The sequence below is a fragment of the Corvus moneduloides genome, chromosome 24 (genome assembly GCF_009650955.1).
Source record: "Corvus moneduloides isolate bCorMon1 chromosome 24, bCorMon1.pri, whole genome shotgun sequence".
Taxonomy (NCBI): domain Eukaryota; kingdom Metazoa; phylum Chordata; class Aves; order Passeriformes; family Corvidae; genus Corvus; species Corvus moneduloides.
The window spans coordinates 2,505,383-2,532,425 of NC_045499.1; the positions used below are offsets into that span (position 1 = coordinate 2,505,383).

General features: G+C 57.3%; 1 protein-coding gene across 1 annotated transcript; it reads left to right on the forward strand.

Moving 5' to 3' along the window:
* The first annotated feature begins 3,746 nt into the window (after positions 1-3,746).
* On the forward strand, positions 3,747-26,001 carry SLC6A17 (solute carrier family 6 member 17). Its single transcript, XM_032133508.1, has 12 exons — positions 3,747-4,259; positions 11,338-11,744; positions 14,996-15,153; positions 15,420-15,546; positions 16,153-16,334; positions 17,421-17,531; positions 18,517-18,758; positions 19,388-19,580; positions 19,927-20,119; positions 20,310-20,469; positions 20,968-21,130; positions 21,556-26,001. The coding sequence occupies exons 2-12, from the start codon at positions 11,459-11,461 to the stop codon at positions 21,922-21,924; spliced, it is 2,184 nt and encodes a 727-aa protein (XP_031989399.1). The 5' UTR covers positions 3,747-4,259; positions 11,338-11,458; the 3' UTR covers positions 21,925-26,001.
* Positions 26,002-27,043: the final 1,042 nt, after the last annotated feature.

Consider the following 27,043-nt stretch of genomic DNA (forward strand, 5'->3'; position numbering starts at 1 on the left):
GCTCCCTCCTGACGCTCCGAGCTGCCTGGGGAGAGATTCATTCATCCCTGTGCTCCTTGAAGGTGTCCATTCATGCCTGGTTTCTGTCCATCCCGGTTTGCCTGTCTGTCCCTCCCTTCCAGGCTCTGCCTGGCTGCGGCGTGTTTGGAAACGCAGGCGCTGCCGCATCCCTCCTGGGAGGCACCGCTCCGTCCTTGCTGCCGCTGAACCTCCCCGCTGTATTTTTCCTCCCGAAATCACAACTTTCCATCCTTTAAAAAGCCTCCCCCGCGCCGGACCCCCTCCCCTGGCCCAGTCCTATGAATGAATGGCTGGTGGCCCTGCGATGCCATTTCCATGGTGACAGATGGCAGCGGAAAATGCGGGGATCAGGGTCACATGAGAGCAGCGGTAAATTCAGGCGGTTATTTATAGGCTGCTGCTCCAGCGTTTATGGAAATGCGTCTGCCTTCGACCGTGGTATCAGCCCTTCGCCGGCTCTCCGGGGCACTGCTCTTCCAGGAGAGACATTACTCATGCTCTGCTTTAATCCAGACTGTTCCTGCTGCTCAGGCTGGTGTCGGAAAAGTACCGGGCAGAGGGTCTGGTTTATTTTTTTCTGAGCCTGAATCTCTCTGAAGCAGCCTCAGCTGAACGCGGCCGTAACCTTCCCGCAGCTGCCCGTGGCATCTCCAGCGCTGGTTACCGCAGTGGGACAGCCTGGCCCATAACCAGAATTTTTGGTCCTGAAAATGTTCCTGGCAGAGCCCAAATCCGACTTTGTCCCATCTGGTTTTAGCTCTGATACACCTGGGAATCTTTCCATGCCTCAATTTACCAACGAACAGCACACTTTGGTGACGTGTGGTGAACCAAAGGGAGATTTTAAATCCGCAGGGGAGGATTTGTGACGCCTCAAGGTGTCATTGAGCCAGCCCTCCCCATCTCCAGCAGGGTTATCCCTGCTCCCTGATGAGATGTGCAGGAGCAGGGAGCTGAATGGCTGGTTCAGCCCCTCCTTAATAAGGATCCTTGATTTCTCTTTGCTTAAGACCCCCTTAATAAGGCTGCCCGATGTTCTTTGGGTTAATCTGGGTGTGCACAGATCCCACAGGATCTGCAGCTCCCCTTCCCCAGCCCTCCAAGCTCAGGCCCATCTTCCCATGGAGACAGTGCCTGGATGCAACAAAACCCCCCATCCTGGGAAATCAGAGTCATGGAATCCCAGAGTGGTTTGGGTTGGAAGGGACCTTAAAGCTCCTCCAGTGCCACCCCCACCATGGGCAGGGACACCTCCCACTGTCCTGGGTTACTCCAAGACCTGTCCAGCCTGGCCTTGGACACTGCCAGGGATCCAGAGGCAGCCACAGCTGCTCTGGGCACCCTGTGCCAGTCCTCACCTCCCTGTCCCCTGCGTGTCCCCACTGATGTCCTGGCTGTCTGTCCTGTCCAAGTCTCCCTTTCCCAGCCTGGACATCTCATCCTTGGCTTCTGTGTTTGTTTCCCCCCCAACCAAAGGGAACGTTCCACAGGAAGGGCTGTGTGGAGGCGCCTCATCTCAAACACAGAAAGTACCAAGTCTTTGGAGAGGTCACAAGGACTGACCAGAAACCAGAGCAGTCTCTGGCAGGCTCTGACCCCCATCCCACCTGCTCCAGGCTGCTTTGCATCACCCATCGCTCTCTGGATCACGCAGAGATCAGATGCTCTGATCACGCAGTGAGCAGACACTGTGGATTTTGTACTGGGAGGGTGTTTGGATTTTTAGATCATGACTGTGCTGGGCCTGCTCCCTTTCCAATGCTGAGCTCTGCACGGCCAGGCTGGGAAAGGCGCAGGTAATGGAGTGTGGCCTCCTTCCTTCCCGGGGGAAGAGGGAGAGTTATGGCCATCGGCGCTGGCCGAGCTCCCAAGTAGCTGGAGAATTGATCGTTCTGTGCCTAATAGGCTGGAAAGGGAAACGGCTCCAAAGGCCAGGAATGTGTGTAAACACTGCGATCCAGGAGCTGAGGGAGCGTGGTTTGGGGCTGGAGGTTTCAATCCTCTGGAGTTTCTCTTCCAAATGTGTTTTTCCTCCTATCAGGGTTTCTCAGTGGATACTGGTACCAGCATCCGCAGCACCAGAAAGATACTGGTGGGGAAAGTGCATCCAGGCTCCATTGCTGGGGGTTGGATGAGCTGAATTTGTGTTTTCAGGACCAGGAGACTTTTCCATGAGGTAATGAACCAGAAATAAATTCCTCCGAAAACTTTTCCCATTTTCCCTGCAATGAACCAACCTTCCAGCCCTGTGCGTTTCCTGATTAACCCAATTAGAGGTTTTCTGAGGGCAGCCCTGAATAGATGGGGAGGGCTGAGCCCTCCAGGTGTCCTGGGCTCTGCTCCCCACACCAAGCAGCCCGAGAGGCTGTGGGAAATTGGGCCTAAAAAGCCGGATTTGGGGTTTGCTCACCCTCTAGAGCTGTTTGTGCAATGTTTTCCTGCCTTCCTCCAGACTGAATGTGCTGCTGCTGCATCCCACCATGCCCTGTTGGGAAGGAAAGTGGTGTCCTTTCACCTGAAGAGTTTTATTATCTGCAATAAAGGTGGGTTAAAGGTGGAGACCTCAGAGCAGCCTTCCAGGAGCTGAAGGGTCCTACATGAAGCCAGAGAGGGACTATTCCTCAGAAATTGGGGTGACAGAGCAAAGGCGGGATGGGTTTGCACTGAAAGAAGGGGAATTTAGGTTAAATATTAGGAAAAACTTCTTCCCTGTGAGGGTGGGGAGGCCCTGGCACAGGTTGCCCAGGGAAGCTGTGGCTGCCCCATCCCTGGGAGTGTCCAAGGCCAGGTTGGACTGGGCTTGGAGCACCCTGGGATAGTGGAAGGTGTCCCTGCCCATGGTGGGGGTGAAATGAGATGGGCTTGAAGGTCCCTTGAACCCAAACCATTCTATAAGGAATGCAAATATCTCATTTATCACATCTCAAATATCTCAAAGCTGGCTGACACCCCAGCTCGGCCCCATTCCAGTCAGTGCTGCTCCTGGGCTCCTCTGGCAGAGAGAACTGGTGTGGCCAGTAATGTGGTGTCTTCTGAGCCCAGTGCTGGCTCTGGGGTCCCCGAGTGTCACAGGGTTCAGGAGCAGCACTGAGCATCCTCACACTCCAGGGGCAGGTTATGGATTCACACCTGAGTGAGGAGGAAGCAGAATTTGGGGCCTGGCCACTCCTCCTGCCTCACTCCTGTGTGGTCCCAGTCAAAGAAAGTCCTCTGAAACATCAAATAATAAAAGAGATATGAAATGCCTCTTTCAAATAATGAAATACAGTAGGTTTCGATTAGATTTGAGGAAAACATTCTTCTCTGTGAGGGTGGTGAGGCCCTGGTAGAGGCTGGCGAGGAAAGCTGTGGCTGCCCCATCCCTGGAGGTGTCCAAGGCCAGGTTGGATGGGGCTTGGAGCACCCTGGGATAGTGGAAGGTCCCTGCCCGTGGCAGGGGGTGGCACTGGGTGGTCATCAAAGTCCCTTCCAACCCAAACCATCCTACCGTCTCTGATAATGTGTCGGGGAAAGGGGTGACCAAACCCGCAAACTCTCCCTTCCCCGGGGGAAGCGCTGCCGGGAGGGCAGCCCTGAGGCCGCTCTTTAGGGGCATTCAAAGGGGGTTTTATTCTTTCCACAGCAAAACCGAACCCACGCCTCGTGTCAGGACTCGATGCTACTTTTCTTCGAACGCAAGAGCCTCCCTCGGAGCAGGGGGGGTGGCCCGGCACCCCAGCTTTGACGCGCAGCCCTGGTGACTCAAGCCTGCGTCAGGGGCTGCGTGGCCCTTCGCGTTGATTTTTTTTTTTTTTTCTTAATTTATTTTTTTTAAATCGCTTTTCCTTTCTTTCTGTATTTCCCGGGAGCCGAGCGGAGTTACCTCCCTCCGGCGAAGGCGAGCGGGGCCGGGCGAACCCAGCGCGCATCCACCGGGCGGTGGCGGGGCGAGGAGGGGGGGGACCCGGAGCGGAGCCACCGGTACCTCGGAGCTTCACGGCAGCGCCGTGCGGAGCCGTTCCCGGTCACCGCTCGCCTTTCCCGGTCACTGCCGCTCCCGTTTGCCCGGCTCCCCGCTGCACCGGCAGCCTCACACCGGCCCCCCCGCCGCCCGGACTCGCCATTCCCCCCCCCTCACCGGAGCGGGGGGAAGCTGGGTGATTTCTACCGGGAATTTGCGCCGTTTCCTCCGGGACCGGGCCAGTTTCTCCTGGAATCGGGTCGGTTTCATCCTGCCAGGGAGCCGCCGCAGCGCCGAGGTAAGGATGCTCCCCCCGACCCCCGCTCCGGGCTCTCGCTGCCGGGGGTCTCCCCGCCTCGCCGGTGGCTGCCGGCTCCGGGTGCCCCCTCCCCAGGGGGGTCTTTGGGAGGGGGGAGATGCTCAGGGCTAGGTTGAGGAGGTTAATGGAGGAGACACCTCAGCCTGGAGGCATCAGGCGTGGCCCTAAGGGTGGAGGGGGGACATTTAGAGACAGCAGACGGCTTAAGCCACTCCAGGGGGCTGGGGGTCACCGCCGGGGGTGGCACTGGGTGCCTGCCCGGCTCGTGCTGGTGGGGGGCTCATCCCGTTTGAGGATGGGTGGAAATGGAGCCTCCAGGTTGACCTTGACAATAACATTGGGAGAGGAGAAAGCATTCGGCTGCAATGAATATTTCAGTCCCGGCCCCTGGAGTGGTGGGGGTTGTTGCCCCTTCTTTTATTTTCATGCTGCTCCCTGAGTGTGGATGGTTGGGTTTGAGGTAGAAAAATGGGGCTTGGGGTCGTGGTTTTGTGAAATTCCCGGTGTTGGGTGTGGGGAGCCCTTGGCCCACTCCGTGCATGCTGGGTGTACCCAAAGATGTGTTTTTTGGGCTGGCGTCTCGGCCAGCTCCAAATTTCCGTTGTCCCGGGAATGTGGGGCTCAAAGCAGCTGAGAAATCTGCTCCCAGCTCTTTGTAGAGGACCCAGAAGGTGAAATCCTGCTTCCTGGATCACGCCTTGTGTCTGAAGCACCTGGGGTTTGAATCCATCAGGAGCTGATGTAACTATTTCTGGTCTTGGTAGGAAAAAAACCTGGAGCACCGCGGCAGCTGAGCTATTCTGGGCAGGGCGGAGAGTTCCTTGTGAATATTTCTCCAGAGGTGTCAGGACTAGGTCAAGGAACCTGGCTGGGGGTGTGACTGCTCCAAGGGAAATAAAATGTGGGTCTGAGCTGTCCACTGGGATGAATTGGAGGTGGCTCTGCTAAAATAAAAGGGCTCAGTTTAAACCTGGAGTGACTCCACTGCTACTTCAGGCTTGCACAGAGCAGGGAATCTGGAGTTACACGAGAGCTGGAGTCATGAGGATCAAATTTACCCCAAATCAGATGCTGACCTGTGCACGTCCAGGCGAAACCATCGCCTTGGGAGGAGAGGCCCTGCCTTTACCCCGTCCGGGCTGTGTTTGGAGTTGTTTGTTTACAAACGTGGCAGCAGCTTCATGAATTACACCAGGAAAAAGCAGCGCTTACGGCGGGGTTTGGATGCCACCCGTTTGCTGCTTTTTAGGATGAATCTTGGCTGGTTTGGGGTGCAGTCAGTAACCTTTGGCTGGAGCGGGTGAGTTACGACGGATCGCGGAGATCTAAGTGGAAAACGATCGTCTGGCGAATCAAACCGAGCCCTGGAGGAATCATATGATGGTTGGCTTTGCTCTGGTGTCACGTTATTGCAGCTGCGTGTGTTTTCGTGCCACTAAATGAGACATGAAAGGAGGCCAGAGCTGATGAATCAAGGGGCTCACACGCTTCGTGACAAACCCGAGTGCCGAGGCTTCTCCTCCGCCCGTGTCCCTCTTGTGACCCACGGGCAGAACGGCCCCTTCCGGAGGTTTCTTGGCACCTACCGGGGACAGGAGTCACTGTAATGTCACAGCCTGTGTGAAAACCTCCGAGGTGGGACAGGCACCCACCCGGGCTGGGCAGAGCAGCCCCCTCCGGGCTGGTGTAGCCCCATCTCTGCTTTCCTGAGGAGGAATTGGGGGTTATTTATAACATCTGGGCGCTGGCGAAAGCCTCCGGGGTGGGTGTAAGACAGAAGCGGGGGCAGCTCTGATTCATCAGCGCTCCTGTGTCATGATGCTAAAGCGGGACGCGGTTTGCACGGGAAGGACAAGGAGCGTCCCCGGCCCCTGCGAGGGAAATGCCGGCTGCGTGGCACCGAGCTGCCCTCAGCCCCAGCCAGCCCACGGCCTGGGGAGCTTCCCTCAGGTGCCCCCCGTGCTCTCCCATCTTCTCACGCTGCCCCCATCCGGAGTTTGTGCCTCCCCAGGGGTGGGTGTGAGGAGGGGACAGACCTGGTGGCACTGGGTCACCCCGTGTCCTTTCCGCAGGGTGGTGGGAGCCGGGTGCTAATTAGCAGGGCTCGTATTAACGAGGGGAGAATGGGAGCAGCCCTAAAACCCTTCCCTGTGGAGCCGGAGGCCGAGCAGGGAGGAGCAGACCCCGGGATGGAACCGATTTAAGGTGGAGGTGTCTCGGACCAGCCTTGGCTGGTGGAAAGGGGAGGTTTGTGTGACGGAGGCCATGGGAAGGTCCTCGGAGCAGGGCAGGGGTGGGTCAGAGCTGCAAAAAAACTCTGCCTTGGGCAAAAATCTCTTCTTGGGGCTTTGAAGAGAAGTTTGGATGCTGCTGGGAGAGTCCTGCCCTTGGTTTCTTGTGGCTTGGAAGAGCGGGACGCTTCCCAAAGGACCAGCTCTGCCAGGGCAGTCCCCATCCCACCACAGAGGCTCTCCTGACCTCAGGGAGCAGCAGGAAGGGGCCTGGAGCTGCTTTTCTCACGACTTGGGCTCGAAGTGGGATGTGCATCCAGGTCTCCTTCCCTTGGCTCTTGGCTGTGCAGCGCAGAGGGACGACGGGAGGGATTCATGGTCCTTCCCTTCTCCTCTGCTTCCCGGGTTTGCTGCTTCCGGGGTGACCTTGGATCTGTCCCTTCTCCTCCCCGTTCCAGTGTCCCCATCTGCACCGAAGAGCTTGGCCCTGGGTGCAAGATTCCCCTGGCTCTGTGTGTGCCAGGGAGGATGAGGAGCTGCAAATTGATGCTCAGATCTCCAAGCATGAAGCTGAGAGTAGATTTTCCACCTCCTGAAATCCCTCAGTTCCTCTGTCCCCACTCCTCCCTCCCTTCCCTGCTCCGTGACCTTGACGGGGCAAGCTGGACCTTCCCGGGCCTGGGGAGCTGGATGCTGCACCAGGAACATCTTTCTCCTCTCCTTTAGGAGCTGTGGGGGATTTGTGTGGAAGCTGAGGGGGGAGAAATGGTAATGGTGGGGCAGGGAGGGACCAGCAGAGAGTCCCCAGGGGTTGAAACGCTAATTTTTAATTCACCCAATCTCATCTTGTGGCTTTTCCTGCCTCAGTTTCCCCTTTCTGGACCCAAACAAGGGATAAATGTAGAATTTGGACACAGAGAGGAGAAATTCCCCCTCGCCACATCCTTTGGACCCAGAGCACATTTGCTGCTGGTGGCTGCTCTCCCTGGATTCTGCAGTAAATCCCCATCTCCTCCCTGCCTTCCCCTGCGCTCCCAGGCCCAGCTGAAAGCTTTGCTGACACATTTCCAGCCCATTTATTGCTTCCCAAGAAAGCAAGGATGGGCTGAGGCAGGACACGTGGCTCAGAGCCTCCCTCCTCCCCTGACCCCTTTGTGGTGCTGCTAGCAGGGCTGGGGGATGTGGGGGGGGGGGGGGGGTCTTCACTCATCCCAAATAGCAGCTTCTTCCCCGTGGATGCTTTTGGGATTGATGGGAGCCTCTGGGCAGGGTTTAACCCTGGAGCAGGAGCTTCTCCATCCCTGCCCTTTCCCTGGTGGGTTGAACCCAGTTTGTCCCATGGCAAACCCATTCCATGTGCCTTGGATGCACTGCAGTGGTGGTTCCCATGCCAGTCCAAAGGGATGTGGAGCTTGAGGCCACCCTGTGTCACCTGGAGAGGAGGACATGGGCGGGGGACTCTCACTCTGGGCGAGCAGGAGCCCTGGACTCAGCCCAGGGCTCAGGGAACAGCAGCTGCTTTGTGAGGAGTTAAATCTGAAGGTATCCCCTGGGACTGTGGAAGTGGGAATCCTGCTCAAGGACACACCCAGGGACACGGAGCAGGAGGAGGTGAGTTACCCCCAGGGACAGCCCAGCCATGCTCCCCCAGTGTCTCCCCTCGTGACGCCTGTTTGGAGACACCAGTACTGACCACTGCTCAAACTGGTCCTTTCCCTGCTCCTGCTGTGGGAAAAGCCGTGTTCCCTCTCTGGGTGGGTGGCACCAGCACTGGTTTTTACCTGGGCAAAGCTGTGGGTGCAAAGGCAGCCCTGGTCCGGCAGCACGAGTGAGGTTCTTGCAAGCCCTGGGCTCTGAAAGACCCTAATCTATCTTCTAAAGAGAGAGAAAAAATGCACATTTAAGAAAATTAAGGTCATGGGGACTAAGTAAACAAGCTGAATCTCCATCTGTCAGTGACAGGGTTTTCTATCTCTCTCCAGCCCGGAAAGCTCCTGGTTGTCAGCTGATCTGCCTTGTCTTTCTCACAGGGTGGTTGTTATTTTTGGCAGATGAATTTTTGATTAAATTCCCCTTTCAACCAAAGGAATTTGCGGAAATACCTTTCTCAGATGGATTTGGACTGTGCTTTTTGATTTGAGGGTGCAGACCTTGGGGCTGATGAAAGAGGCTGGGGAGATTAATGGGAGGAGCCCTGCTGACCCCGCGTTCCCTGGATCGTGTCCCTGTGCTGCGGGGGTTGGTGGCTCCGTGCGGGTTCTGGCCGGGCTCATCCCACAGCCCCGGCAGGGATGGGGATGGCGAGGGCTGGCTGTGCTCATGGCATCGCTGCTGGGGGTGATCCTCCCTTCCTTCGGGCCTGGATCTCTGCCAGGCACCACCACCATGCCCAGGCTGGGGCTGAGCCATTGGGAGATGGCAAGAACTCCCCAAAGCAGCCATGGGGACACTGGGCCAGAGCCATTCCAGGACCAAGATTTGGATCTCTGCTACGGTTTTCCCCTCTGGTTTAGTCTGGGAGCAACTCCTGTGGGCAGGGAGACTCGTACCTCTGTCCTTCACCCTCGTCCCAATGTTCAGAGAGGCCTTCCCCACCCTGTTAAAGCAGCCAAGCACCCCAGCTGATTCCCCAAATCCTTTGGGAATGTTGGAGTGTCCTCCAAGGCTCTGATAGGGCTTTGTAGGTGCTGGAAGGACCCTGCTGCTCCAGGATGTGGGTCCTGGTACCTCTCAGCTCCTCAGAATAACGCAGAGGAGACCTAAACTGAGGAGAGGAAGAGGCTGAGATCCAGAGGGATGTTGTGGGGTCTGTCCCGACACCACGGTGCTGGCCTGGCTCAGCACCACCTTCCCTGGAGCTGGGCACCTCCGAGGGGTTGAGGTGTCCCAGGAGAGCTGTTTGGGGCACTGAACTCTGAGCTTGGCCAGCACATCCTGGATCTTCTCGGCTCTATCCCGAATCCTAAGAGACGCTTTAGCCCCAAGGCCAAGTGCTCCTGGCGCTCTGAGTCTCCCTCGCTCCGAAGGAGCTGCTGAGCAGGCAGGGAGCAGCAAACAACCCGTGGGTGTTCACCCAGCTCTGCACAAATCCACGCAGAGCCTGACCCAAACCTGATGGAAATCCTGTGCTTCCCTGGCTGCTGGATGAGGCCCTTCCCACGCTCTGTGCCCGTCCCCATCCCGGCTGAGGATGCTCCAGCCCCGGGCAGCCGCGTGCCGGTGATTGAGCGGTTTATGTGAATGAGCCCTCGTTAGGAAATGAAACATCGCCGGCTGGGCTTGAAAGGATAACTCCAACGGCTTCTCCGGAGGAGCCGGATCCAGGGAAGATGTGGAACCGAGGTGGTTGCCCGGCAACGGATGCAGCCGACAGTTGAAAATAGATTTTTTTCTTATAGGAACAGGGCCTGGCAAAGGGGGAACTTCCTTCAGGGGTGAAAAAACACCTAGGGGAGGGTGGGTGGAGGAGGAGGTTTCCTGCTCTCGGTGCTTTGCTCCTGGGCTGGAGCCCCGTGCATGAGATGGGGATGAGCTTTGCTGCCTGGGCTGAACCCTCTGCCCTGGAAAGGGTTGGGACTGGGGGCTGAATTAGATCAAAAATGTCCAAAGGAAAGAAGAGCTGGGAATGGCTCTGGAAAAGCCCTCAGGGTGGAGGGGACATGGTGCTGCTGCCCAGCTGGGGTGGGACAGGTCTCTGAGCACAGCAGCATCGCTCTGCCATGGCCCAGCCAGCAGCGGGGTGTCCCCTGGGATGCAGAGGACAGGGAAGAGGGAAGCGCAGCTCTTCCCGAGCTTTTCTGAGATGAGGGATTTATTATGGGACTTCTGTGTTTTCTCCCCTGCTGATGTAGCACCACAGTCCAGTCTAGGGCAGGAGCTGCCCATGTGACCCCAGTTCTCCCAGTACGGAGAGGACGGACATGGTGCTCTCCCAGTTTGGGGATCCCCAGCCCAGTGGAGCAGATTTCCACGATGTCCCCAAGATTTTTGAGGCTGGGTGAGATCTGCAGGGCTGGGCTGGGCTGTGGGCACCTCCTGAGGTGCTTCTGTGTGGAATCGCTCCTCCTGACCCTCGCTGAAGGCTGGGGAAGGGAAGGGGCCGGGATTGACGGCTCTGCCTTGGCTGCTGCTGTTTTGCAGCCGTTACCTGTCGTGAAGCTGCCTGGGGAGATTTAGCATCGGGCTCCAAGGCTTTTAAGTCACTCCTGATAACTTCCTGGGATGCAGAGACAGCCTGGGAATTTGTCACTGCCCCCTGAGCGCTTCCAAGCTGTCATGGAGCGAAGCCTGGGCTGTGCTGATGGTCAGGAGGGGAAGGAGCAGGGCAGGGAGGGCAGAGCCTCAGCGAGGGCTGAACGTGGTGTCAGGCCTTGTGAGGTTCAGCTGCTGCTCTGGAGGCATTAGAGGGGACAAGAGGTGTCACTGTCCCCTGGAGCCCAGGGAAATTCCTCTCTCTGGGACCCAGGGGCCTCTTCCCCATGAATAAGAAAGCTGTGGCTGCCCCATCCCTGGCAGTGTCCAAGGCCAGGTTGGATGGGGCTTGGAGCAACCGGGGACAGTGGGAGGTGTTCCTGCCCATGGCAGGGGTGGGGTTGGATGAGCTTTAAGGTCCCTTCCCACCCAAACCATCCTGGGATTCTGTAATTCTCAACCAGAACGTTGCTCCTGGCCCATCATTCCTGGAGAAGGGGACCCTCCAGGTTCAGGTTCAGGTCCCCAGGACATGGGGGGACGGGCACTCTTCTCACCTGGTGCTGCCGGTCCCGCCAGGACACCTGGGGATGAGACAAAACCAACTGACCCCAGCTGACCCCTTCCCCACCCAGGTCCTGCTGATGAAGAGGAGGTGAGGCCCGAGCTGTAGCTCACACCTGTGCTGCTCCCTGTGGGACATTCATCCTCTTCCCTCCTCCCATCCTGTCCCCGGGGCCGCCGGGAGCCATCCCGATGCCGAAGAACAGCAAGGTGACGCAGCGGGAGCACAGCAGCGAGCATGTCACCGAGTCGGTGGCCGACCTGCTGGCCCACCAGGAGCCCGTGGACTACAAACGCAGCGTCCTTAACGTGACGGGGGAGACCTGGGACAAGCAGAAGGAGGGAGATGAGGACCTGGACGCGGAGAACCGGCCGGCGTGGAACAGCAAGCTGCAGTACATCCTGGCGCAAATCGGCTACTCCGTGGGGCTGGGCAATGTCTGGCGCTTCCCCTACCTCTGCCAGAAGAATGGAGGAGGTGAGAGATGGGGCAGAGGTGGGATCAGCCCTTGGAGAAGGGGGTGTGACCCAATCCTGCCTCGCTGCACGTTGGGGTGTGGATGCCGGCACAGGACAGGGGTAATTTGGGCTCTAAAATGGGTTATTTGTGTTCTAAAGTGTGTTGTTTGGGCTCTGAGGGGGTGAAAGGGCTGCCAGAAGCTGTGCTGAGATGTGGGAATCTCCAGGACGGCCTCTTCCTAAAGGTTGTCCACCTGCCAGGTTGGGAGCCAGGATTTCTGGCTGCAAGCCCTGATTCTTGTAGGGACTATTTGGAAATCAGGGCCCAAGAGGGAAGAGACAGTCCCTCCATTTCCTTGGGTCCTGAAGCCACATTTTGTGGTTCCATCCCCTTCCCAAATCCTCCTTCCAGCCAGCCCCTTCTCTCATCCCACCCCACGCCTCCTCCTCGGGCTTCCAAGAGGGCCAGGTCTTTCCCAGCTGTGCTGAGACCCACCACCCTCCATGACACTGACAGCAGAGTGGGTTCCTCATCATTAACCCAAACCCAGTCCCTTCCCAGCCGTGTTGGAGGGAGCCAGGCCCAGCCCAGGGCCCCCCTGAGCTCTCCTGTTCCCAGTGCTGCATCCTTCGCCGAACCTGCAGCGCTCTCAATAATTAAAACATCTCCGGTGTCATCGTCAGGATGAGTCATTCTGCCAAACAGAAACCCGTGCAGTCAGCACTCCCCCCCCGGGGCTGCTCACCCCCATTCCCTTCCCTTCCCGCCTGGGATGGAGCCGGCTGTGCCTGGCTCCTGCACCCCAGCACCTCCCAGTGCCTTGGTTTGGCTCCAGGCTCGGCTCGGTGCTGGCACAGCTCAGCTCAGCATGGTGTGTTCGCCCCAAATTCAGGGCTGGGAGAGGTCGGTACAGCCCCCCTGGCTTCATTGCACAGCTGTCCACACCTGGCCTCTGACTTCCAAGCAAGTTCTCCTCAGTAAATGAGATTTAGAACCAGCTCAGGCCCAGAGGCCAGAGAAACAGCATCCTCCTGCTCTGTAAGGACTTAACCCAGCTGTGCCTCCGTTTCCCCACGGGCACAGCAATCAGTAATTAACCCTAATTAGTGCAATCAATGAAAATCCCTCATCTTACACTGAACTCTCTGCTGTCCTGCGTATCCGGGGGGCTCTGGCCCCAGCTGTGCAGGTGCCGGGTGACAGGAGGTGCAACCGGTGTTCCCGGGCTGGGATTCGTCCTGGTGTATCCCTCAAACCCGGGGCTGAACTTGCTGTCTGTGTTTGGGGAGCATTAAAGAAGTGGTTTTAGACACAAGCCCGGATGGGGTGTGGAATGGGGATGGGAACTGAGGCAGCACAGCCCTGACACTGCAGCAGCAGAGGAGATGAGCGGTGGGTTTGACCCATCCTGTGATGGGATCCAGGGGCACCGAGCTGGGCAGGGAATGGGGCAAGCAGCTGCTTTTAGGAGCTCCTTGCTGCGATAGAACATCTTTCTGCAGCAGGACTTAAAATAAAAGGCCTTACAAGCTGCCCCAACCATCGCCACAATTCCATGGATGGGGAAACTGAGGCACAGAGCTGGGAACTCTGAGCAGCAGCTTGCTGAGCTTTGCAGCGGTATTTCTTCTGCCCAAGTGGCACCATCTGTGTGTCCCATGGGGCAGACAGCAATTCTCTGCCTTTTCCTCCTGCCATGTCAAACCCCCTTGGCAGGGATTCCCTGCAGGCCGTGAGGCTGCTGCGGATGCAGGAGCTTGGGAGGGGTGGACAGACCATTCCTGGTCGCTCTGAGCAGCTCCAGGATGTGGTGGCGGTGGCTGCTTTCTCTCCTGCTCCCCGAGCAGGTGTCTGCGGGGGAGAACGGCTGCATGCTGGGAGCAGGATGGGCTGGAGCCAAATTCCCAGGACTCGAAGTGCCGGGAGCCAGCATGGGCTGGCAGCGCTGCCCAAGGCTGCTGCCCACCTTTCCAGACATCACAGGAAGAAAATCTCCAGCACTGGACAAATTTGCATCTGAATCTGTCCATCTGTCTCATCTGCACCTATCTGCAGGTGGAGATACCCAGGAGAGCGTTGCAGAGATGGGATGCTCGTGGTCCTTCCCGAATTTCCCTGAGCTCCACCTCTGCTCTCTGCCTCTCCTTTTACCCTCCCGATCACCCTGGGCTGCTGCACCTCAATTTCTCTCCCTACCGGCATTTTTAACACACCATCCCCAACCACTGCTGGCGCTGATCCGCTTTGCAGAGTCCCAGCTTGGAGCAGCACTCCCTGCCCCAGCTCCTGCCCGGGGCCGGGGAGTGGCGGCTGTCCCCGGGGTGTCAATCCAGGCAGGAATTTCGGCTGTCTTTGGACCGTCTGCTGCCCTGCTGGAGCCAGGCACATGCTCCCGAGCCCATTCCTCAGCTCCTGGCAGGAGGCTGGAGTCATTGCTCAGCCGGGCGCTGCGGCGTGGCTCATCGCATCCTTTACGGTCACCGGCTGTGCTTCGGGAGCCACCGCCTCCTCTCCAGCCTCAGCAACCAGACAGGCACTAACCGAGCTTTTAACCCGAGTCGTTTCTACCCCTCAGACCGTGCAGGGTGGCACACGGCATGGTGGTGCTGCTGCTGGGAATGTGGGATGTCCAGGGGGATGTGTGGGGACAGGGGGCTCGGCTGTGCCTGGGGGATCGGGAGGGCTCCCGTGTGTCCGAGGTGGCCGGGAATGTGGCCGTGTCCCCATGGGTTGGCCTATGGAGGTGTCTCCTTGCACAGGGAGATTTGTCTGTGTGGATTCAGGGAGTCTTTGGGGGCCTTGGGGTCTATCCCACACGACTCACACTGGCAGGGGAGGCTGCACCCTTCCCTTCCACATACGTGTTTGCTCCTCTCCACAGCTTCTCCTCTGGCCAAGCTCTGATCTGCATTCCTGGATCACAAAATCAGGGGAAAACCACGGAAAATTTAGGTTGGAAAAGCCCTCTAAGACCATCGAGTCCAACCATTAACCCAGCACAAGGCCACCTCTAGCCCATGTCCCCAGGTGGCACATCCACACAGATTTTAAATCCTTGCAGGGAGGGGGACTCCACTGCTGCCCTGGACAGCCTGTGCCAGTGCCTGACCATCCTTTCCATGAAGAAATTTGTCCGAATATGCAACCTAAGCCTCCCCTGGCGCAACTTGAGCCTGTCCCAGCTCTGCCCTGCTTGTCCACCCCCGTCCATCTGTCCTTGGCTGCACCGGAGCAGGGAGATCCATGATGACCTTTCTGTCCCCTTCCAGGTGCCTACCTGGTCCCATACCTGGTCCTGCTCATCATCATCGGGCTGCCCCTGTTCTTCCTGGAGCTGGCAGTGGGGCAGCGGATCCGCCGGGGCAGCATCGGCGTCTGGAATTACATCTGTCCCCGCCTGGGAGGCATCGGCTACGCCAGCTGCCTCGTGAGTGCGCCCAGGGCACCCCTCCAGCCCCACCTCGGGGTGTGTGGGATGAGGCAAACCTCGAGGAGCCCCATGGGGGGGGGTTGAGAGGCCAAGAGGTGTTTTTCCAGCTCCACTCACGGCTCTAGGGCTGGTTTGGGAATGGGCCCATCCCCTGATCGCAGCAGCCTCGCTTCCCTCCGCTCCCTGCGTGGCATGAGGGGTGCCGGGGACGGTGCCACTGCCCTGGGGTTTGATGCCATGTCCTCCTCCTTCCTCCCCCCCAGGTCTGTTTCTTTGTTGGTCTCTACTACAACGTCATCATCGGCTGGAGCATCTTTTACTTCTTCAAGTCCTTCCAGTACCCCCTGCCCTGGAGCGAGTGCCCCATCGTGAAGAACGGCTCGGTGGCCGGTGAGGGACGGGGAAGCTCGGCTGGGAGGAGCAGTTCCCAGGGAAGGGGGGCTGTGGGACACTGTGGGACACACATCACCACCCCCAACAGAAGGTGGGGCCACAGGAGGTGGAGGTGTCTCCTGGGGCCCTGGATCCTCTCTGGCCCAGCTGCCCTGACCATATGGAGAGCTTTCCCTTGGGTTGGGTGTCTCCCATGCGCTCTCTCCCCACTGATGGGATTCAATGCCAGTTTGGGAATCCAGAGTCCCCACTGATGGGATTTTCAGGCTGCCTCAGTGCTTGAGGCCAAGATCTGACCCAGGACCATGGAGGGAGGCAGCGAGAGGCAGGCAGAGGCTGCTCCATGGCTGCCTGACTGAGACATGGATGGAGCTAATGGTGTTTAATAACACCTGAGCATCAACCTGGGACTCTCTGAGAGCTTTTATAGCAAATGAAACTGTCTCTCCCAGTATTTAACATCTCATTTTCACCTGGCAGTGTTTTTCTGTCCTGTCTCTTCTTTTCCCTGCTAAGAATGAGCCCCATTAATTTCTGCCCCTCGGTTTCCAGAGGTGGGGGTGACTCTCCCCCTCACGCCCTCCTGCCTCTGCTCTGTTGCAGTTGTGGAGACCGAATGCGAGAGGAGCTCAGCCACCACCTACTTCTGGTACCGGGAGACCCTGGACATCTCCAACTCCATCTCTGAGAGCGGGGGGCTGAACTGGAAGATGACCCTGTGTCTGCTGGTGGCCTGGAGCCTTGTTGGCCTGGCCATGATCAAAGGCATCCAGTCCTCAGGGAAGGTGGGTATTGGTGGCCACCTGAGCCTGGCCGGGCTCTGTCTTGGAAGCAGGAACCTGCCTGGACCACACTGTCCTGCCCCAGTCTGGGGTACCAGTGGAATGCTGTGTCCCCTGGGATGCTCACACCCACTCCATAGCTGGGCTCACCTCTGGAGGGATCCAGAATAAGATCAAAAGAGGGTGTAGGGAAGAGCTTTAGCTCAGCTGACACGTGCAGCCAGGGCTCAGCCACACCAGGGCAGAGAATCCACCTGAGCTCCAGCACTTCACAGAGTCACAGAATCAATTAGGCTGGAAAAGACCTTTGAGGTCATCGAGTCCAACCTGTGACCTAACACCACCCTGTCACCCAGGCCATGGCACTGAGTGCCACATCCAGCCTTTCCTCAAACACCTCCAGCGATGGTGATGCCGCCACTTCCCTGGGCAGCCCCTTCCAATGCCCAATCACTCTTTTTGTGAAGAACTTCTTCCTAATGTCCAGCCTAAACCTCCCCTGGTGCAGCTCAAGGCTGTGTCCTCTTGTCCTGTCGCTGGCAGCAAAGCCCAACCTTCACCTGGCTGCACCCTCCTGTCAGGGAGTTGTAGAGAGGGATGAGGTCCCCCCTGAGCCTCCTTTTCTCCAGGCTGAGCCCCCCCAGCTCCCTCAGCCGCTCCTTACAGGACCTGGGTTCCACACCCTTCCCCAGCCCTGTTGTCCTTCTCTGGACGAGCTCCAGCATCTCAACATCTTTCCTAAATTGTGGGACCCAGAACTGGACACAGCACTCGAGGTGAGGCCTCACCAGTGGTCCTGCTGATCCAGACCAGGTGCCATTGGCCTTCTTGGCCATGTGGGCACCCTGCTGCCTCATGTCCAGCCTGCTGCCAGTCAGTACCCGCAGGTCCCTTTCTGCCTGGCCACTGTCCAGCCACCATCCTGATCCGAGGGGCATCACAGTTTATTCCTGGGGAGCCAACCCCATCCTGGGGAGGGAAATGCTCCCTTCTCCCCACTCTGAGCTGTCCGTAGGTTGGGTGGGAGGGTGGCTGAGCCCAGGGGGGCAAGAATTGAGGCTGTGCCTGTGTTCACCCCTCTTGCTCCAGGTGATGTACTTCAGCTCCCTCTTCCCATACGTGGTGCTCGTTTGCTTCCTGGTGCGGGGACTGCTGCTGCGTGGGGCAGTGGATGGGATCATGCACATGTTCACGCCCAAGGTGAGAGTTCCAAGCCCAGCAGACTCCAAGCAGGTTCCTCACCTGGCTGATCACGCCCTATTTTCCCTTATTCTCTTATTATTCCCCTTATTTTCCTCCCCACCCCAAAAATCAGAGTGCCAGCCCCAAATCTGGGAATTCCTGATAGATCATCAGGATGTGGAGTGGCTCCCAAAATTCAGGGTGTGGCCAGGACAGCCAAGAGCCTCACAAACTCACCATCCTCAGCTGCCCAGCCACCAGGGTGGGGGGCACAGAGGTGCCCGAGGGGATATATAAAGATCTAATGGAAAGATGCTGTCTGGCAGCAAAACCTCTGCTGGTGGTATGCACTTATTAATTAACCAGCTAATTAATTAATTAAGCAGAGATGTAGATGAATCAGCTCGTCTGGCGAGGCTGTTAGAAGATATTAATTAAGGTCCCTTGACGAACAACGCTGGGAGGCCTCCAGGCTGCAGCTCTGGCTCCCAGGAGAGGGGGAATGTGGTTGGGGGGGTATCAGGAGTTAGAACAACCCCCCAGCCAGGATGTTGGATTTCCATGCTCCAGGTGCTCTGGAAGCAGGAGAAGGCCGTGGAGGATGGAGACCCATCGCTGGGCATGGGGTGGTTCCCTGGGCTGGGGGGACAGGGACATGGAGCCCCCAGTGTGGGCTCTGGGGCAGGTGGAGTAGACAGGGACGTGGTCAGGTCAAACCTTGTCCTGACCTCTCTGTGCCTCAGTTTCTCCCTCTGTGGGAATGACAAGAAGGACCCGTGAGTGCTGGGTAAAGCCAGACCTGACCATGGCAGATCATGGAATCACGGAATGGTTTGGGCTGGGAGGGGCCTTAGGGATCATTTCCTTCCACTGCCCCATCAAAGCACCCCCAGCTGCTCCAAAACCAACTCAGCCCAGAGGCACAGCAGCCTTTTGATGGAGCTTTGGGATGGGTTGTGGGGCCACTAGGCCACCTGACTCCTTCTTCTGTCTTCCTTCCAAGCTGGACAAGATGCTGGACCCCCAGGTGTGGCGTGAAGCAGCCACACAGGTTTTCTTCGCCTTGGGCCTGGGTTTCGGGGGGGTCATTGCCTTCTCCAGCTACAACAAGCAGGACAACAACTGCCACTTCGATGCCACCCTTGTCTCCTTCATCAACTTCTTCACGTCCGTGCTGGCCACCCTGGTTGTGTTTGCTGTGCTGGGCTTCAAGGCCAACATCATGAATGAGAAATGTGTGGTGGAGTAAGATTTGCTTTTTCTCTGTTTTGTTTTTGCTGGTTGTGGTGGGTCTGGAGCTGGATGATCCTGGGTTTTGGTGGACCCAAGTTCCTGATGGTTGAGACCTGGATTTCCAGAGATGTCCCGCTGTAGCTGAGGGAGTTGGATGTCGCTGTTGTACTGAGAATGGCAAAAGGAACGACACAGAATTCAAGTCCAGGATAAAATGGGATTATTTAATGAATTACAAACTCGTTTATTTAACTTGGTTCACAATAGAGAAATGATGATTGGCCCATCAGTCAACCACCCACCAAAGTGGTTGGCTGAAAGGAATAGTTCCCATTCTCAGAATATTATTCTCAATGAACCAAAACAATAGCCACAGTATTCCACAACAACCTGCACCTGCAAAATAGTTTACAGAATAGCAACCCGTTCCTCAGCTAGTTTGTGTGAGAATGGAGACTTTCACAGGAGGCTGTAAAAAGCTGGAAAATTTCTCTGCTAGCTTTTTTAGCACCTACAGTTGGACATTCAGCTCCTCCAACCTAAAGTCCAGTCCCAAGACGGGCTCTCAGTCTGCGGATTGAGCGTGCATCCAATGTGTCTCAGGTGCCCTGCATCACCTGAGAGGTTCTGCTCTCCCTTAGGAACGCTGAGAAGATCTTGGGCTACCTGAACACCAACGTGCTGAGCCACGACCTCATCCCACCCCACGTGAACTTCTCCCACCTCACCGCCAAAGACTACAACGAGATGTACCGGGTGATCATGACGGTGAAGGAGGGGCACTTCAAAGAGCTGGGCCTGGATGCCTGCCTGCTGGAGGATGAACTCAACAAGGTACCTGGTGACACTCCCGGTAGGACCAGCAGGTCCCCCGCCCCATTGCCTCTTCCTGTGTCAATCCTGAGCACATGGATCTGGAAAAACAACTTTTAGAGACCCTCCAGGCATGGGGAATCCAAGTCCCTGTGGTTTTACCCAGCACACAGGGGTCCTCCTGGGGTGGGAGAAGTTCTGTCCAGTACAAGTCTAGCAGGGTCATCACCAGTTCATCACCAGTACCAGACTGGGATTTTCCTTCCTTGAAGAGGGTTTGGTGAGGGAGACCTGAGACATCAGGGGCTTAAAGTCTGTGTCCTGACAAGTTTCTTCTCATCTTTTGGTTCTCTCCCCACCTCAACAGTCGGTGCAAGGGACTGGGCTGGCCTTCATTGCCTTCACAGAAGCCATGACCCACTTCCCAGCCTCGCCCTTTTGGTCCGTCATGTTCTTCTTGATGCTGATCAACCTGGGCTTGGGGAGCATGATCGGGACCATGTCAGGCATCACCACGCCCATCATCGACACCTTCAAGGTGCGGAAGGAAGTGTTCACAGGTGAGGTCCCTTCTCCTGCAACCTCCTTGGGAAGGGGTGGGGGAGTCCCCGTTGCCTTGAGGAGTCACTCCAGAAGAGTGTGGACATAGTGGGGGGTGAACTGGGCCCTGCTAATGCAGGGAATGGACTTTGTGGAGGTCTTGGTGTCCCTCAGGGGGCTCTGCTGACCAGGCCCGTTTGCTCCCCACAGTCGGTTGCTGCATCTTCGCCTTCGTGGTGGGGCTGATCTTTGTGCAGCGTTCTGGAAATTACTTTGTCACCATGTTTGACGATTACTCGGCCACGTTGCCGCTCACCGTCGTGGTCATCCTGGAGAACATCGCTGTGGCCTGGATTTACGGCACCAAGAAGTAAGGAATTTCTGTGCAAAAGGAATAACTGTGCTGTAACTCCTGACTGAAAACCCCTTCCAGCTCTTTTCCACACGGCTTTCTCTCCAGGAGAAAATGCTCCAAGGGCAGGAATTTGGTTCACTTTGATCCTCCTGCCCTGTCCTGGTGTAACCCAGCCCCAGGAGCGGGTCTGTCTCGTGGGTATCTCCTGTTGGTTGTGATGCTCAGTTACTTGTGATGACCCTTCTTTCTGAGGTTTCCAGGTCCTTCTGCAAGTGGATGCTGTTCCCCTCTGTGTGTCTCGTTCAGAAGTCGTCCAGAGCGAAGGCAGCTCTGGGTAACGCTCAAATGGTCTTGTCCTGAGGAGTTTTCCACAAGTTCTTCAGGCTTGAGGGACGCTGAGATGCTCAGCTGGGTTCTTCTTCAGGCTCTACCTTGAGCATCAGCGGGGCTCCTGGGAGGTTGTTTCTCACTCGAAGGCGGGGGATATCACGATTCCATGTCTCTCCTCGGCAGGTTCATGCAGGAGCTGACAGAAATGCTGGGTTTCCGGCCCTACCAGTTCTACTACTACGCCTGGAAGTACGTGTCTCCCATCTGCATGGCCGTGCTCATGACCGCCAGCATCATCCAGCTGGGAGTCAGCCCGCCAGGATACAGCGCATGGATCAGAGAGGAGGTGAGCGCAGCTCCCTCCCCTTCCCCACCCACGTCCCAGCGGAGCAGGGGCAGCTCAGAGCCACAGACCGCTCTGTTCATGCCAGCTCCGCTCATTCCTCCTTCCTCTCCTGCTGGGTGACATTCCCACCCTGCTCCTGCCCTGGGAGCGGTCAGGTTTGTTCACGCTGCCCAGATGTCTCCAGCCAGCTCTGCCCATGGGCTGAAGTTTGTGTTAATTTTGGTTGGCTCCCACAGCTCCGCACTGTGCTCAGCACCCTGTGTGAGGATCCTTTCCCTCCACCTGAGCCCACCTTCATGTGGTGTCCCTGAGGATGGAGTCTGGCAGGAGGCAGCAGGAGCTGTCTGGTGCTTTGGAGACGTTGTACCTGGTGGGCATCACCTCTGCTGCAACAACCCCGTGACGTTAATATCTGTCTCTTCCAGGCTGCTGAAAAGTTCCTGTTCTACCCAACCTGGGCCATGGCCATCCTCATCTCCCTGATCATCCTGGCATCCCTCCCTCTGCCTCTGGTCTTCATCCTCCGGCAGTTCCACCTCGTGTCGGATGGCTCCAACGCTCTCTCTGTCACCTACAAGAAGGGGCGGATGATGAAGGACATCTCCAACTTGGAAGACAACGATGAGACCCGCTTCATCCTGAGCAAAGTGCCCAGCGAGACCCCGTCCCCCATGCCCACACACCGCTCCTACCTGGGCCCCGGGAGCAACTCCCCCATGGAAATGAGCAGTGCTCCCAACGGACGATACGGGAGCGGGTACCTCCTGGCCAGCACCCCTGAGTCTGAACTGTGATGGTTGCCTGCCAACCACCCCCACCGGGAGAGGAGGGCACTGGGGAGTGGATCCTGGCTGTCCAGGCAACAGGAAAATTAATTACTAAGGAAGATGAAGAAGAAACCCCTCTTAAAACCGTAAGCAAAGCAGCCATTTCTGAGATGACGTCGGGAAGAAGGGATTGCAGGAGGGGCAGGACTCCTCTGACAACCCTCGGTGGAAAGGCAGGACCCCTGGACTCATCTCCGGGGAAGGGAGGAGGAGTAAGAGGCGCTGCAATACCTTTCCAAGAGTTGTTCTCATGCAGCTCAAATCTGAAGCAAAGAATCTCTCTTTTCTAAGCAGCTGATGGTTGGAACAAGGACCTGGCAGCAGGTGGGAAGCCAATCATACTTCCTCCTGTCACCCAGTGCTCTTCCCTCCCTGTCTGTTGTCCTTTAGCCGGGAGGAGTCATGGCCTTATTCCAACGAGCACAATTAACCATCGATGTTCATAGCACAAAAAGGTGCTGTTGTTGTCACCATCGTTGTTGTTGTTGTTGTATCTCCTGTAGGTTTTTATAGCTGTGGACACACCCAAATAACCCCCCAAATTCTGGCCAGGGTTGGCAGGGAGCAGCGTGGGGCCAGCTGAGATATTGGGGTGGGTAAGAGAGGGCATGGGGCATCCCTGGAATCTTTATTGCCACCAGCATAGGGATGGTGGCTGGGAGTTGCTTGGGGGCATGGAGATGTCACAGCCATGGGATGGAGCGGCTGGGATGCTCCGTGGGCTGGTGGCGATCGTGCTGAGTGGCAGGAGGACCCCTGAAGTGACAGTGGTTTGGATGTGTGAGCCTGTGTGTGGTCTGGACGGGGTGAGCGTGCTGGGGGTCACGAGCGCTCTCCTGGAATTACTCCTGACGTGTGGGATGCTCTGCTGATCCAAAATCCCTGGCACGGTGATCATCTCCTCTCACTCCTCTCTTTAGATGTCCCCGAGGGACAAGCAGAGGAGCTGTGGGACATCCAGTCCTACCACACTCCTGGTTTAGCTCTCAGGAAACCACCCCCTGACCGCCCTCCCTTGCCCCTCTGAGCTGTGCAATGATTCTCTCTGGACGTGCCTCCTCATTTCTCTTCGTGTCCCATCCAAGCCAGGGGTTTGGCATTGCCTCCTGTCACACCCCACAGGAGCTCACCAGCCTTTGGGTGGGGGTGACCAGCTCCTGGGGACCAGAGGCACCCAAGGAGCAGCAGCTCTTGGGAGCCAGTGCCAGGTGCCAGGTGCCCAGTAGCTCTTGATCCAGGCTGGGGAGCCCTTGAGAGAGTCCAGGGGCCTCTCTCGTGCCCATCCTTGCTTTTGGGGGCTCACATTGATGTGACCTTACGTTGTTTCTCCCCATGCTGTTTAGGAAAGGGTGAGATCTCCCAGCTTTGGGTCTTTCCCACCGGGACTGAGTTTCCCTGAATCCTACACGTAACCAAGCACTCTGCCAAGGGTACTGGGATAACCTGGCATCATCCCCCTTTTCCTTGCGGACGGGGAAGCAGCTGCCTCCTTGCACACTCTCTCCCCTCTGTCGCCTCCAAAGGCTGGGGGAGCACCTCAGCCTGGGTCCTGCTGGGCTCAGGTTGTGCATGAAGATCTTTCGGGCTGCTCTGAAGGCCACGTTTGTGGGTGCTGGTTCACGAGTCCTTCTCTCCTCCACTTTCCTGTCGATTGCTTTTCTTTCACCTTGATTCTCGTTTTGGTTGGAACTGAAGGCAGAAAGCAGCTGGTCCATTCACCACACCCCTGATTCTCAGCATCCCTGGGGCCAGGAGGTTCCCACAGTGACATCTCTTGTGGGTGTGATCCTTTATTCACAGTCTTCTCCATGGGCTTGGCTGGTCACCTGGAGACTCTTCCTGGACAATTAGCTCAAGTCCTTCATTAACCATTTTTCTGGGGGGAAAATGGAGGAATGGACTGAACCAAAGCAGCTCAGTGATGGTTCCAAGGGGCACCAGATCTGCGAGTCAGGATCAGCCATGCTCCTCCAGCAGTTCCCCCTTGCTCATCCCCTCCCGCATCTTTCTCCTTCCTCTGCCCATGCAAGAGAGACGCAGAAATGTCCCCATGGAATCTCTGGAAGGGAGCAGCCCAAATCCAGTGGCATTTCCCCATCATTAGGCAACACGTCCCATCCCATTTCTCACTGGGTCCATCCTCACCTGACCAGCAGAACAGAGGATGAGTCAAACCCTTGCCCAGCATCACCTCCCCATGCCCCCGAGCCCAGGGACCACATTCCCACCGTAGCTCCCATGGAGTTAACGGAGCAGGACACCTCCCACAGCCAAAACGCTCAGTCCCATGTGCTCCCATGGCACGATGCTCCTCGAACCCTCGGGGGAAGGATCCGGCCCTTGGTCTCTCCCACCCCCGTTCCCAAACCAGCCAGGGAGGCACTCGCTTTCCTCTCTTCTCCTTGCATCATCAATGAGAGGCAAAGTCAATAAGAAGGTAAAAGAAGCTATATTATATATATATATATATATATATAAAAAATATATACAGAGAGAGGAGACGGAATAATAACCTAGAGATTCTCTATTTCTATTGTATATTTATTCTGTAAATGTCACTGTAAATGCTGTTAAATGACAAATCGTATTCCAAAGTGGCCCATGACCTATTTTCATTCCCAGTGCTGTACAGATCAATTCTCATTCTATAGCAGGGCATATTTTTACCTTTTTATTTCTTGTGCGTGGTGGGTGCACGTCCCCTTCTCCCCCCCAGCCCCAGGGTGTCCAGCTGTCCTGGGGACCCAGCAGGGAGGAGGAGGAGGAGGAGGAGGAGGAGAAGGAGGAGGAGGAGGAGGAGGGACGACACCTTTACTTTTATCTGTGGAAATACTGTACTTTGTCGTGGCATTTGCTCGGTGTTAGACACGGGGTGTTGGGGGGAGTGTGTGTGTGTTAGGTTTTAGGAGATCCGTGTTGTCGCCGTGGGAGCGTGCGCGTGTTCGTCCGTAGATGCCGTGCGTGGGGTGTGCGCGTGTCCGTGTGCGTGGGTGGCTTTAGGATTCACTTCTGGCTGTACTCGCTCACTTTTGGAGCCTGCGTGGGGGTTTCTCCCGCTCGCCGGGGCAGGTTCTCCCTCCACACACCTTCTCGGGGTCCCAGGCTGTGGATGAGGCCGACCCCCAGTGGCTTTTAGCCCTAGAAATCACTTCTTTTCCTCTTTTTCTGCACAGAGGCACAGGGAATAGCTGCTAGTTGTGAGCACAGGCACTTTTTAGTTTTCCTTCAGGCAGTGGGGCAAAGAGGGGGGAACTGCTGCCGATATCCCTGTCCCCCACATCAGCTCCTCGATGGGTTCCCAGCCCAGATCCTGCTGCTCAGAGCAGTGTGGTGCCCCTGGCTGCGAGACGAGGAGGTGCTGGGTAGGTCGGGGGAGGTCCAAACCGTGTCCCCTCTCTGGGGGGAGGGTGTTCAGTGGGTCTGGAGAGGGCAGAAAGGAGGTTGCAGGAGGGGCACACCCTGTGGTGCTGGAGCTGCAGGTCCAGCCTGTAGGGCTGGAGTTGGGATGCTCCGTTCCCCAGGACTCTGCTGCAGGGGCTGGACCTTGACCCCGGTACAAAGCAGAGGTCAAGGCAGGACTGGAGCCGGGTCCCCAGGTGTCCCAGGGCTCCTTCCCCTCAACCCCTCCAAAACAGCCCCTTCCTCACCTCTCAGCTCCCACCCAGACCCCGACAGGTCACATTAAGCCCCAGCACCTCCCAGGAGCAACTCCCACTGCCTTCTAATGGCCCCCGCCTCTCCCGAGCGTGGCTCTCGCCGGCAGGAGCGGCGCCGGGTGGCCTTGGTGGCCGGGAGGAACATGGCACAGCCATGGGAACACGCAGGATGCGGCTGCTTCCCCTGGGACAAGCACAACACTGGCGAAACCCTCCTGTACAGGTAAAGCACAGACCTCCTAGTGACGCGTCCCGTGTCCCCTCGTAGCCGCAGTAGTTCCCTCGTGTGCCGGGCGCGGCCGGGCTGCGCCGCCCGGGCTCCTCGGCCATCGGGAGAAACCCTGTAAGAGCTGTATCGGAGTCTGATTAAAAGTCTCTTCTTACCAAATCTCTCCTCACCCAGTCTCTTCTGTGCCTCTGTTTCCTTTCTTGGGTGGGCTTTGGGGTCTCTCTGAGGTTTAGGGTGGCAGAGACACAAAGCAAGGGGCCCGCGGGAGTCGAGGTCTGTCCTTCCCTGTGCTGTCCCCACTATTGTCCTGCAGTGTCCCCTCATCCCTGCCTCCACCCAGCATCAGCCGCTGCAAGGGCCTTGCTCGGAGCGAGCTGTCTGTAGGTGCTTCAGGAGCCTCGTGGAGGTTGTTTCCCATCCTGGGCCAGTTTAACCAGTACACATTGGCTTTCCAGGGCACAGGGACTGGTAAGGTGCAGCGCCTGCTCCTCTGCGCAGTGCCCTGATAACAGCGCTGGTGGCTTATCCTGAGTGCTGGGAGCCCTGCGAGTCTGGAGACCCTTCCTGGAGAAGGCCCAAAGGTTTCCAGCAATCCCAGATGACTTCAGCTGCTGGGAATTAGCTGAGGTTAGCTGGGGAGCAGGGCTGCCTCTTCCCTTCTCTCCCATCTCTGGTAGCTTCTTTGGCTTCTCCAGGGCTCCTTCAGGAGCCTGAGGAAAGGGGGAAAGAAATCAGGAGAGATAGATCCAGATGAGATCCCTGGCACCGGGGATGCCACGGGGACACTGCCACGGCCGTGAACTGAACAGTGACAGCCCTGGGGAAGCAGGGAAGGTCTTTTGGGCACCATCTGGAGAGGTTGGTGCAGGACTGGGGCGAGCGTCGGACATGGCTGGAGGAGCAGCACTGCCCGGGGAGGGGACAGGAGGTGGCACAGGGGTATCTGTGTCCCAGAGGACATCCAGGGTCCAGCTCTGTGGGAAAACGCCCCCCAGGAGTGATGAGCAGGACAAGGGGACACGGAGGGCAGCTCTGACCCCAGCACAGGCCGGTTGTGTGGGAGCAGGGATGGAGATCCCAGCTCAGGGTAAGGCCCAGTGCTGGACTGGAGCCACGTGTGGTGTCACTGCAGTGCTGAACCCACCGAACTCAGCCCATCCTGCACTCCCAGGGGCTGAGAGAGGGTCTGCAGGGGCCAGAA